The 13,993-nt window shown below is 43.2% G+C and overlaps 1 protein-coding gene across 1 annotated transcript in view; it reads right to left on the minus strand.

Annotated features, from left to right (window-relative positions):
* Positions 1-13,993, minus strand: part of EHBP1 (EH domain binding protein 1) — a gene marked incomplete at both ends in the record, with an annotated part of 202,604 nt that overhangs the window by 166,168 nt on the left and 22,443 nt on the right. Inside the window, 2 exons of the mRNA XM_079532785.1 lie at positions 3,618-3,713; positions 12,521-12,578. Of these exons, the coding sequence (XP_079388911.1) occupies positions 3,618-3,713; positions 12,521-12,578 (154 nt within the window). The remainder of the gene's footprint in view (positions 1-3,617; positions 3,714-12,520; positions 12,579-13,993) is intronic.

The following is a 13,993-nucleotide window of genomic DNA, read 5'->3' on the forward strand; positions in this document are numbered from 1 at the left end:
AAACCACATGTATTACTGACAAAACAAGGGCTGTTTGTAATCAAGAGAGGCAAAGTCCATGCTTACTCCAGATGAGCAAACATTCTGTGCTCTTTTAGGCTAGAAAATAACATTGTTGCAATGGAAATACTCACAGTACAATTGACACCCACTTGGCTTTGTTAAAAGCACTGACCTTACCTGACACGGAAATATTTCTCATATGTAACCTCTCACAGTTGATATAAACATAGGTTTGTACATATAAACACTAATATGCAGGGTTTCACACACAACAGCTAAATCTTACTTACGTAGCAACTCTGAAAATGAACTTCTGGAGCACAACCATGGCAACAATGAAAAATGTGACTTCAGTTAGCTTTTCTGGCACTTGTGGATCTTTCTAAGAAAGCACTACATATCACACTTAAAATGCACGATACATTCACTGTTTCGCAGTGCTTCTTTCCTCCCATTCTAGCTGAGACTTCCAAGACATAACCAAAGACCAGTGCACAGCACAGCTGAGAAAGAAGTGACGCTTTCAGAATAGACAGAACTTTTCATGAGATGAGCACTTCAGCTGGATGGACAGAAGCCAGAGCTAGGAACAGGAGGCTCAATCAGCAGATCCCTTTAATGCTTCTCCCTACATGACTTCAGTCCATTATGAATTTTTACTAGAAATCCAGAATAAAGCGAAAGGAAGTTTTTTATCTATTAGAAATGAAAGTTTTTTAAGTGAAAGTTATTTTCTCTTCAGTACTTGCTCTGTTTGAGTTACAGATACGCTGTTGGGAACAAACTAACACCCAAAATAGGGGTGTGCAGACAGTGCAAAGTACCTCATCTGCTGACCCATCACAGGCACTTCCCCAGCCAGCTCTCAAGTGTCCGTAGGTGACTACTGAAGAGGATATTCTTAACATTCTCATCAGCACTTGAAACCTCAACTTATCTCCTAATCCCACCAGCAACACATTTCAACAGCCACTTACAAACGCACAGCCACTACAGTGTGAATCATTTCCCAAAACACATAGCTGTCTATTTTGGAGTCTGCTCTTCCCTTCCCTGTGCTTCTATTTCAAACAGCACCACTGTGCCCATTTGTTATCTGCGATTGCTACAAAGCTCTGTCAGAGAACCTGCTCCCATCAGTAGATTCTGAGCCCCCAGTTTCCCTCAGCTTCTCAACTTGTAGCATAAAGGGACAACCACTGTTTCTTAAAACAGCAAGGCCACATTAATTGTGGTTGTTGTGAAGTGATAAATGGTCAGCAGTTACTCCTTTTCACAGGGAAGGAGCTCCTAAAGGAACTTAAGGATGGCAGGTTACAATTCTTTTTCTGAGCTTTACAACTTTAAGGGTTTTAGCCTCCCTCCCTCCAGCGGAAATGATATAAATACCTAACTTGGAAGTCAGCTCCCAAAAAGGCTACTGCAGTCTGCTATTACATGCTTCTAACTGCTCTGGTGCCAGCCAGCCAATCCATCAACTGTGCAAAAAATAGCTAGATCCTTTTGACCATCTTCACCCAGAATGTATCAGCTACAGAAACAGCAGCTCTTCAGGTGCCAGGACAGAACTACACTACAGCTGAATGCTGCTACAGCACTGATGCCATGCTCTGCCAACAACAGTATTTCACTCACAGCATTTCACCCAGGGGGTTCTCATGGAGACAAACAGGGCTTCTTCTGGTGCATTACCCAACTTACACAAAAAGCACTGCTTTGTCACACACGCAGATCACTACAGAGAAAAAAAGTGGACTTTAGCCAATTACGGGCACTCTTTTTGGAGAATCCAGAGGATCAGTTTGAGCAGATTTACATAAAAGCTGCCTGAGACTATTGATTTTTTTAAAAAAACCAAAACACTGAGATCAAGCAAACTCTGTACTTGCTCCCCTAGAGATAAGTGTGCACTGTTTCCAGAAGGCAATGCCCATGGGGTTATTCACATTCCTTCTCTCCTCCAGACCAACTCTCACAGGAGGCAAGAAAAGAGACAGACTCAGTTCTGGAGAGAGTGGGTGGGGAGACAGCAGCCCAGCACACAGATCTGTTTGCAGTCACATGCTGGGCACGTTGAGGCTGCAGAGAGGCACGGCACAGGCTCCTTCTCTCCTCTCGCTGCCTGGTGCAAGCCCTCACACTCCAAACCCAGCCCTGAAGTGGAGCAGCTAGGAATAACACGGCAGTGTGCGACCGCAGGAGAGGGGTGGGAGGTATTCGTATTCCAGAGCCCCTGCATTGCAGAGCTGCATTCAAACAAAACTTCATTTCTACCTCCTCACATAGCATGCTAGCACATACACACTGAAGAACTATGTGCATTTCTGCTTCACTTTAACTGTTAAAAATATTAATTATAATATATAATTATGTAAAATGCCTTACATAATCATATTCAGATTATACAGATACGCAGCATAGTCACATAATGGCTTCAAATGACTTAATCTAAGCAGAGGCCCTTGAAGCATGCAAAGGCAAACAATTTCTGTTAGTGAACTTTTGAACTTCGGTTGAAGACTACGTGTCTGCTATGAAGAGAGACAAATTTATGACAGCACCACCAGCAACCCAGGAGGTTTCCTTTCATTGGCCATACAAGGACAAAAATATATAGCAGAGAGTTCCCCTTCACAGTCTCATGGAACCAAATCACAAATTCACATTTGTGAGCTTAGTGGCTAACAAGAAGCCACTTCTAACTAGTTATACAGGGAAGTCCCAAAAACAGGACACAGAAATAACTTTTGCCCTAGGCTGTGTAGGGTACAGTTACAAATAAGGAGACACCATCCAAAGCTGCAGTTTATCTTTATGTAGAAAGGACTCTGTCCATCATTACTGGGAAATTAAATTCTAGCATAACCATTCATTTGTCTCATAAAATCATAGAATCATAGAATCACCAAGGTTGGAAAAGACCTCAAAGCTCATCCAGTCCAACCGTTCACCTATTCCCAATAGCTCCCACTAAACCATGTCCCTCAACACAACATCCAGCCTTTCCTTGAACACCCCCAGGCTCGGTGACTCCACCACCTCTCCTTGATTTGGAGTCACATATACTTTTTTTGTTTAAACAAATAAATGCAGCTCCTCAGAAAAAAATACCTGCAAAATCATAAATTCTCTGTACTATTCAATACTCCAAATCCACTCATAAGATTGAGCTAAGGCAAGTACCGTGGTGTCAGTGTGACACCCTAAATATCGTGAAATTTGAAGCTGGATCTTCCTTCTTTATCAAGATAAAAACAGAGTCACTGCACTGCAGCTGAACAAGGAAGTCTAGAAATGGCTCTGCTTTCACGACTTCTGGTTTATAACACTTAAAGAAAACCAATCAGACTAAAACCCATGCCAAGGATTTACACATGTACTACATGCACACTCACACACGTACTCAGTTCTATGCTGGTGACACACTGTAATCAACTCAATGGGATATTTCAATGTTAACAGCAACCTTTGGCAGGACACAGGCCATCCTTCTCTGCTGCGGAACTGAGGTTGTGCAGGTAATGACTTAACCCATAAACACGGTGGGTTTTTTTGTTTGTTTTTGTATGTTGCTTACAAAACATGGAAGATTATTTATATAAAAAAATACATACCTTAAAAAGTGTCACAGTAATCTCAACATTTTCAGGAACAGGCCATACCACCACCCCACGGTATGGGTTTTTGATTCCAGGCTGCCAGCTATGAGCCTAAAGAAAGAAAAGAAACAGTTGTCTTAAAACTATTATAAGGGTGCAGACCTGACTCAGCAGCACAGGCAGGTGTAACAAGTAGCTGACTCCAAAAGGCTGCTTTCTCAAATGTATGGCTCCAAGCAACACTGTAACGGACATCGTTAAGAATGGGAGTTAAGAAACCTGGAGCACTAGGAGCAAGAGCTACTTCAGTGAACCCAAGCTGTCCTTACAAGGTGCTGAGCTCTGGCTTTTGAGTACACAGCACAGAGTGGGACACTCAGTGCCCTGTAAAGATCAAGGCTGTAAGTACAGATCTTCTGTAACAAGTTGTCCTTTATTTTGGCTTTATTCTGATGAGGGAATTTATTTAATGAAAATACAGTAAGTGCAATGCACAGTATGGGCCATCTTTACACCTGATAGAGCAAAGCAAACCACAAGACAAGAATTTATAATACAGATTAAATACGGCTACAACACTTAAATCCTTAAGAATTAGTAGGCTGAGGTCAACACACCTAGAAAGAATAATTTAAAATTATTCTAGCAGCAAAATAGCCTGAGAACACATTGACCTTTGCTCATCAATTTGGACTGAGGCAGGATCAGTACTGAAGCTGTAACAGCTAGTCCTGAAAAATGCCAACTGTGAGTACTTCTGTTTCAGAGTAAGCTTGGAAAAAAAATCATATTTAACTTCGCCCATTTTGTGATGCTGTAGGACAAATGAGAGAGGAATGCTGATGCACAAGTGACTGCTGAGCAGTAAGGGTGTTATTAAAAACCTGCTGAAGTTTCATCAGGAAAGAACAAGCAATCTCACTACTGTTATCTGAAGCCAATTAATGAGGCTTTTTTTCTTTTCCTTGAAGCTCTACAGCATCCCTGCCCATTACAGTTCCATCCTTCTGTCACTCAAATCCTCAGATTAAAACTCCCTATTTGCTGTAGTAATAAGACTAGCAGAAGGGCTTGCCTCTCAGGTACCCTTAAGGCTTAAACAGGACTTTGCTACATCAAGGTGTGAAACAATCCTATCCAGCAGCCTAAAGGAAGCACCTCTGCACTGTGTCCTCTCAGTGCCAGGTTTGTGCCTGGCAGCTCCATGGCGTGTGCCTGCCACCCAGGTGCTCCCCACACTCAGCTGGGTGCAGCAGCACCAGCACGCCTCGGTGGCCTCTCCTAACCCTCAGCCTGCGCAAAGCTGAGGTCTGCAGATGAGCCGTGGGTGACAGCAAGTGCTTAGACAGCAGGGGCAGAAGAGGCAGGATGGATGGATGGATGGATGGATGGATGGATGGATGGATGGATGGATGGATGGATGGATGGATGGATGGATGGAAGCAGAGGTGGAAAAGCTGGGAAGAGCCATGAAGCTGAAGAATGGGGAAGCTGTGGGCACAACGCAGCCTAAGCAACCAGCAGAGAAAGGAGCCCTGTCTGCCCACGCAGCCATACACTCACTGCACACTCATTTCCACCCGAAGGTCTTTGTTTTCTTGCTGAATATCACCAACTCCTTTGTGATTTTATCAGAGATTTTTGCCATCTTTGTTTTTTTCTTTTTTTGTTAAATCTCCAGCTCTCAAAGATGTCTAATTAGATGGGAAATTTCAGCAAGTTTCTTTGTTTTGTGCTTGCAGAATCCAATTAAATATAGTGTGACTGGGGACACCTGAGGAAAGGAGGGAAAAAAACAGCAATTTGAGAGAATCCAATTTCTACAATTTTTATTCCATGAATTCCAACCTAATCTCATTATTCCTAGGCAGGCCTGGATGAACTTTTGAACAGCTGAGCAAACAACACTGCTCATAGCTTTACTCTGAGAGTTTATTTTATATGAAGAAGCTCAATGAGCAGCAGAATACACTGCAACAGCTACCATCCCCACAGCATGAGTCCCAGCCCCACTCACTGTCCCTTCCAGCTCCCAACACCATTCCCCCTTTTTCTGATGGGGATGTGCAATGGGTACAGGGCAGCAATCAGCTGAATGTGTGCTCACCTGCAGTCAGGCTGTCATTGAATCACATAGAATCATAAAATGGCCTGGATTGGAAAGGACCTCAAGGATCATCAAGCTCCAACCCCCTCTGCCCCCAGCCACAGGCAGGGCCACCAACTTCCCCATTTAATACTAGACCAGGCTGCCCAGGACCCCATCCAACCTGGCTTTGAACACCTCCAGGGATGGGGCATCCACAAGCTCTCTGGGCAGCCTGTTCCAGCACCTCACCAATCTCTTGGCAAAGAATTTCCACCTGATATCCAACCTAAATCTTCCCTCCTTCAATTTAAAACCACTTCCTTTGACCTGCCATTATCTACTCTTGTAACGAGTTGACCGCTTTCCTTGGGTGTCACCTTGTAAATAGGCAACATTTGGACAAAAATGGACCAAAACCAGCAGCTTCTTCTCTACAGAGGGAACTCCCCCCTCTTTCCAGACGCCACTTTTCACAAAGCTAATGGCACCTCTTTTTGTGGCTGATGCTGACACATACCAAACATCTGCTGTCTGAGGCCCAGATGCTGACAGCCTGCTTAGCCAAGGATCACCTTTATAAAACGAACCAGAAGATGAACACTCACTGGTGCAGGCAAAGTTTCATTTCAAGAACTGTATCAACACTGCCTCCTACCAGAAGAGTTGGTGACAATAATAAAAATACACACACACACAGACACAGATAGACATGATTTTCTGTCAGTGTGACAGGCACATCACCAGAAGAGACAAACAGGAGACAAGTCCCAGCTAATGAGCTTTTAAACCAAAGCCATCCTGTGATCAGCTGAACGTCACTAAATCCTCCTTTAACTTTGAAAAAGCAACACTGTACCTAACAAACAGCCAACAGAACATGGTAACACTGAAATTACATCTGGGCCATTGGGAAGGGGAAAGGGAAAAGGGAAAACAAAGGGGGGAAAACGTAGGGGAAGTGCTAACAAACTCAACAATAATTAATAAGAGCGTTATTCTAAGGCAGTTAGATTCTAATGCAGACCTCCACAGTGCAGTTTCTTGAAATTGCATCTGATTTGATCTGCCATCATTTTAAGCCCTCCCCCCACAGCCCTTTTGCTACGTGAGCAGGATCAGGCCACCTGCCCACAGCACGCCTGTCAAACGCTTTCAGCCCCGTTCTGAAAGACAGCTTCTGGCAGGGCTCAGCAAAGGCCCAACGCGCCTCTGCAGCACTCCAAGCCAGCTCCCATCTCCAGCTCCACTCTTCACCAGGCTGCATGGCCAGGCAGACTTCCCCCTCATCTCCTACTCATCCTCGCTCGCGTTCTCTCAGCCCATCCCTGCAGCAGAAGTGGTCTGGCGCACTTAAGTGCCTCCTGCACAGCCCTTCCCTCCAGCAGCTCCCAAACCAGAGGGGTGAGAATCAAGGCCCACAGCAGAAATGCTCTGTTGAATTTCCAGGAGAAAAACAACTGCTCCTTTTTTCTGCCAGGGAAAACAAGAGGAAAAGACATAGTGTGAGGGCTAGTTTAAATAAGGAAACAGGAGCTACAGGAGGGGTTGCTGAAATGCCCTATAAATAGACTTGGACCGTGACTGATCGTCCAGCCCACTGCATTGCTTGGCACAAAGCACAGGCCTGCTGAGGAGTAAAGCTGCTTAAGACAGCACCTGGAGGTGATCCTACAGACTCCCACAGGCACTTCAGGCTACCCAGTTCTTTCTCCCATTTTGTTTGGTTTTTTTTTTTCTCTAAAATGATGACAGTTCCAACCTGGACAGCTTACTTTTCTATCTACACATCTGTGATGCTGGGAATATCTCAACTGTTCTGCCCTGGTTGAACTGGGAAGATAAATGAGGCACCCCTGTGGTTTGGGTCTCTGGTTCCAGCAAGGGAAGAACCTTTAAAAAGAGACTGAATTGAGCAGCTTTCAGGGCCAGATGAGGAAAATGTCCAGCGTTCCTCTAACACAACTTCCCATGAACTCCTTCACTTTGTCAGCTTGCACCTATTACAAATGTTATTACACATCCATGTATTCCTGCTAAAAAGCCAAAGAACTGCTAAGCTCAGAAAATGAGCAATAACTGTAGAAAACAAGTTTGCTAGCACCAGGCTTGCTGTTCAAGCTTCAAGTGACTCACACACATTTGTGACATGTTCATTGAACACATGATTTATGCTCTCTTTCCCCAGACCTTGCCTTACTTGCTATCCATGGCAAAGGATGCTCAGTTAGTTAAGCAGCCGCCCTTTCATCTCCCCTTCATGTAGTTTCAGGCCTCATCTCTATACAAAACTGAGCTCAGGGTTATTTTTCCTCATGGCTTTCTGGGACATCTATCCCTTTCAGCCACTGTACATCCAAACATCACCAAATTTTAACTTTACGGGGTCCCTGGAGAACAGGAGGGTATTTTAGTCTCCACTTTACAAGCAGAGACAAAATAGACAGTTCCCACTGATTGTGCACATTCTTAAATCAGCTAGGACCGTACTTCATGATGATAAAGCATGAAACTATCTTTTCTTTTGTTTTCCAACACCTAGACTTCTTTTTCTTCAATCTTCTTCAAGCTGCAATTATGGCTGCTCAACACTGCTGCAAGTCAGTCACTATGCTCTAGACACCCACTAAATGAAAAAGTACATCAAATCCAGCTTCAACATTTTGCCTAGCCTCAGCCAAAGCATTGTAGATTATTATGTTAACGTGACAAAACAGAATTCCTCAAGGCAGCATTTTATCACATCACGGTGAGGCAGCCTTTTTTGTTCATTTCCTACACCTCCTTCAACAAACACCCCCAACTTCCTCACCAAATATGCGGTTTCACTCACTGCTCAATTTCTATGCTCTAACTATTCTCAGACTAATGAGGAGTCAAAAAACAATTTGCAGTTGCCTTATTAAAGGGTACATCGCATGCCTAAAAGACTACATGCCAATGCAAGAATGACTCACGCTAATTTTGAGTGCTTGCATTTGCAACCCTACATTACTTCCCTAATTTACTAGTAAACCCAAAGGCTCAGGAGTGCCATTACCAAACTGCACTGGTGGGCAGGCAGTCACCAGCATGCTGGAGCCACAAAGTGCTTTTATAACACCAGTCAGTGAAAGAGCTCAGAGTAAGGGCTGGCACTTGGCAATGAAGGAGCCAGGAAAGGCAACAGATGGCCAAGGATAGCAAAACAGGTGGTCCCACTGTTGCTTTATTGATGGTGTGTCCTCAGAAAGCTGGGTGGGCAGCTCGCGTGGACAAGGGATCCTTTCTACTCTCTACATACAGATCCCTTACTGTACTGCCTGTCCCTCTGTTTCTCGGCTCTGCTCTCACTGTTGAAGTCCCTTCCCTGTTTGCAGTGTCGTTTCTTTTCCCCTTCATGAACAGCTTTTGAGAAACCTGCAGCAGAAGTGCTGAAATCACAGCAAAGGCACTTTCTCTCCACTTTGATCAGTAAGTATCTTTGAAGAATAATTCTGCAGGCTCTCAAAAAGCAAGAGCAAATTTGATCCTTCAGAAGTGTGTAATAGAAGCATAAGTCTGCATGTGTTCACAGGGATAGCAGAAAGTACCTCCTCGACATCACGGCAGAAACTCTTTTCAAATTGAAATTTCCTAGTTCAAAGCCTGGAAATTCAAGAGTATCTCAATGAAATAAAGGTAAACATATTTACAACATATTTTTCCTTGTTCAGTACGAGAACAAAGACTTTCCTTCCTTCAGAATCCAGCAAAGGCCCACCAGATGACGAGGGGAGAAGAACAACCCTCAGAAGAGGAATGAGTTGGCAGTCCCAGCTCAGCCTACAAAAGGGGATGCTTAGTGGGTTCTCACCGATATGTATTTGAAATCTCTGAAGCAAGGCTGTGAAGAAGTTAGAGCCAAACTCTGTTCAGTGTGGCACCCAGTGAGAGGATAAGAACACACTCTGGACCACAGCAGGCTCCTCCTGACCACCAGGCAGCACTTCTGTGCAGGTCGTGGAGCAGTGGCACAGGGATCCAAAGGCAGTGAGGTGTCATCTTTGGAGAACTTCAGCAGTCACACAGACACAGTTCTGGGCATGCTGCTCTGGGTGGCCCTGCTACTGGACAGGTAACCTGCAGAAGCATCTTCTAACCTTGAGCATTCTGCAGGTCTGTGATTGATGTGTTACAAATATCCTTCATTATCTCTAGCTATACCAAAAGGTCACAAAAGAAGTCTCTACAGCATCTTTACTGTAAAACCTCATTCCTTTCCTCCTCCTTCTCAAAGAAGCTTAAAAACAGAACATTATTAATGCTTGGTACTCTTTCAGCCCAAGGTCTGTCAAAAACAAAGTAAGAGGAAATATTCATTTGACTTGCTTCCAAGGAGGTAATTAGATGAAATAAATGTGTTGAATAAAGTATTTTACTGGCAGGATGACCAGGAGATCAAGAACATTTATTGATCTGCAGTCTTGGACCCAAGCAGCTCAGACTGTATCAACAACCTAAGCTTTAGAATTAATTGTACCCTCTACGAAGGCCTCAATGCCACTCCACCTCTTTTAAAGTACCTTTGTGGGCTATTACTAGGCAGGAACTAATGAGTTAGAGAGAGACTCCAAGTCCCAGGCAAATGTGCCATTTTACCCAAGAAGTGCATCTGCTTGTGGTTAGGAAAAGAATGGACACACACAAAAGGACATCATTTTTTTTTTACACTTTTAAGGCCCAGCTGAAGTAACCTCAGCCCAAAAGCTGAGCTAGTGTTGGGAAACCCTCTCAGTTCAATGAAATGTTGGAGCCTATACTATCATGTCGGTAACAGCACAGGCAAAAACCCATCCCCTTACAAAGCCTCACTGGATTTTATTAGACCTTCTGTTTTTGAACATCTCCTAAATCTCAGCAAACCAAATGAAAGGACAAACATCCTTCTTTTCACTGAGCACGCAATGCTTGTGAAATACTGAATTTTCTGTTCTGCATTACCTTCTTTCTCTGTACTATAGAAACTACGGGAAACAAGCAGAAAAGCCACAATGTACATTTACATCAGAAGTTACTACCTAGATAGACATCATGCTGTTATTTCAATGTAACCTGAGCTACTTTATCCTTCAGTGAAAGGCAGACAGTCTGACTGGCCTTGCTCAAGAACAACAGCTATCTTGGCAAAGGTGCCAGACTGAATCCACACCTTTGTGTTTACTCGCCACATAACACCTTTGGGTTCTCATACTCCCAAGCAGAAGTTAGGATGCATGCACTGGAGTGAGCATTTGGTTGTACAGTCATTTTCAGTCAGTAATACGGCCTCAGAAAACAAACCTTAAAATAGTTTAGACTTCCGTTTAGAAAACAAAACATAGGAAAAGCACATGACAGCCAGGAAAAGAAAGAAAGAAATGTCTCTTAAGCAGGCTAGGAAACCATATATAGTGTTTTCTAAACACTTAGATTTTTCAGTGAACATTTCAAGATACATTCTGTGTTACAGGTGTCCTTTCTCCACCATCCTGAAGTTCTTAGGAATATCACTGAGTTACATAGACATGAGCTTTGACAACAGTTTAACAGAAACATTAAGGAATTGTCCCAAACTTCCTCTTCTGGACAAGATCACACGCCACAGGCCTGGCCAGGGTGAAAGGCAGCAGCTGTGAGCAGAGTGAAGAGACCAGCACACAGCCCTTCTACGCCCTGCAGGCCTGCCTGGAGTTGGGACTCATCATTCCTCCAGCTCATTCAAGCTTTCCCTCTCTCACTCAGCAATATTTGGGCAGATGGAGAACAACCCTGCTCCAGAGGACACAAGTTGACAAAATAAGTCCCCCAACGTGAACAGTGTTTAAAAACCTTTGCTTTCTTGCTGTGTACATGCAATAGGTTCCCCACCTTCCCATGCACAGCAACAACTGACAGCTAGGACTAACAGACGATTTTACTCCTATTAATTGGTAATATAATCCCACAGAGACACGGCCACATTAAACACTGCAGATATTTAGAAATCTCTACTGTTGGTGCAAGTACAAAAAAGTGCAAGTATAGGGCATTTGTTTTTAGCTTCATTTTCTACAGAAATAGATCCACGAAAACAATTGTCCATCTCATTTTCCCCTTCTACTCAGGCCCAAAGGAGACTTCAGGCAGGATAACTGCATCTCACCACCACAGCAGTCAATAAAGCAGTCTACACAACCTAAGCACCTTTCAGTAGAGGCAGTACTCTAATAACACTTTCACATTCATTACTGCAGGAAGAAAACTAAGGTGAAGTTCAGAGAAGTGAGAGCTATTCTGCTTGTAAAAAAAGTTATGCACACAAAAAACAGCTCAACGCCAGACAAACTTTATGTCATTAGCATTAAACACAAATTCACACTTCTCAGTGTTTGCAGAAGTGCCATGTTAAAATTTAATTTGAAGTTACCACATAGGGCTGAAAGAGACTGCTTGCATTCTTTTTGACTTGCAGCATTTTCTATTTGTAAAATAGTCCCTTATTCACATTTTATCTCCTGCAGGCCTGTCAAATTCTTCATAATTATCTTTTAAGACACTTCTAGTAGTGAAACATTCTCCTTTTTAATTTAGTCTAGCAATTAATAACCGAAATCGAACTGATGCGATGCACTCATGCTAAACAAATAACTCAAGCAGAAATCAGAGTTAAGTGTTTCCATAAATCAGTGCTGACATCAACAGCAGCTTATACCGAACCTTACAGCTATACTGAGTTAGAAGAAAATTGAATTATTCCTCATTTATTCTGCTGCTCCCCACGCTCAAGAGCCAAGTCCCTCAAACAGCTGACTGTTTGCCACTAGAGTGGGAACTTACTGCGCAATCAACTAACCTTAGAGGACTTTCTTCGGCTTCTTCTTGTCCAAACCACCACTAGTTTATCTGGCTGCCTGTTGAGGAAAAGCAAATACAGCTTGAATTACAACAAAATCAATATGAAAAAAAACAGTTTATATTAAAGCTCTTGCAATAAATAATGTATCCTCTAAGAATGTCATTATCTTTCAAATATAGCTTCTCTAAAAGCACTCTCAGAATCAATGATTTAGCAGGAAAATTAGCATTGTATTTACAGAAAAAGACTGTCCTACAGTCAGCACATTCATGCTCCATCCTTCTGCTTTCCTTGCCTGCAGGCATCTCTCCAGAGAACAGGACACAGCCCACGATTCACTTCTGCAAATGTAGCCTCTTCACAGACACCCTTGAAACAATCCAGTAATCAAAATATGTATCAATGCAAACTCTATCTTGAACTGCTATGCAGATAGACTAAAAAAGCTCTAATAAGTAGCAATGCAAACATCTCATTTTTTTCATCCCCAAAGGATATTTTTCCTACCTGAATACCTCAAACACCAAGAGAACAAAGTACTGCATCGTGTACTGAAATCTCCTTGGATGACCTCAGACAGATAAAGCAGAGCTTCCTCAACTTCAGCTCCAGATGATAAGCACGCTGAAGCCTAGCATGGCTCTCCAAGCCACTGTTTTATCTTGTACTTGCAGTGAACAGAGATACTAACTCAACAGAAGGCACTTCCAGTACACACAGTTTTCTCTTCAAACCTAATATTTAGTTCTCAGTTAATAATTAGAGTCATATTCGTTCTTCCTTATTAGTTCCCCAATTGTCCCCAAATGACTTTTGACACAGACCTAACTTCCAGTCTCATTTTTCTTTTTTTGATCCATGATTCGCTTCCCACCCTGTTACTGCACTTCTGGTTCTTCTCCCAGACCCACGACCCCTCTTCCGGAGGCTCCTGACCCTCTGGTCCTCGTTGTTTCCTGCCTGGTGACACAACTTCCACCAGCAGGCCTGACTCAGCCAGCAATTTCCAACAGAGATCATACCGCCATGTAAAAGCTCCAGGGCTGGGACTCTGCTTACCACTATGATTTCTGAGATGTTGTGCTGTAATAGTTCTGCATCCCTAAACCCGACAGCAAAGAGTGTTTCCTGTTCAGGAATCACGGTTAGGTGAGGGAAATATGTTAGAGAAAAAGTGAAGATTTAGTGAACGCTTTCAGCATATCATAAGATGAATCTAAATAACATCCACACAAGTGCTCAGAATTGGAGAGAGACTCCATAACCACTCTTCTAATGAACAGCTAACTGCTTTAACAGGCTGAGAACTCATCTGAAGCACTGCTGAAGTGCTGGCTACCATATTACATACTTTCACATCGAGCTGTTCATCACTTCTACAGGCTGCAATAGAGCTAATAGATCACTTACAATTTACATTTAAATACCACCAGAACTAAAGTAATCCTGGACGGAAAAAAAAACCAGATA

Source organism: Tetrao urogallus (genome assembly GCF_951394365.1).
Source record: "Tetrao urogallus genome assembly, chromosome: 2".
NCBI lineage: Eukaryota > Metazoa > Chordata > Aves > Galliformes > Phasianidae > Tetrao > Tetrao urogallus.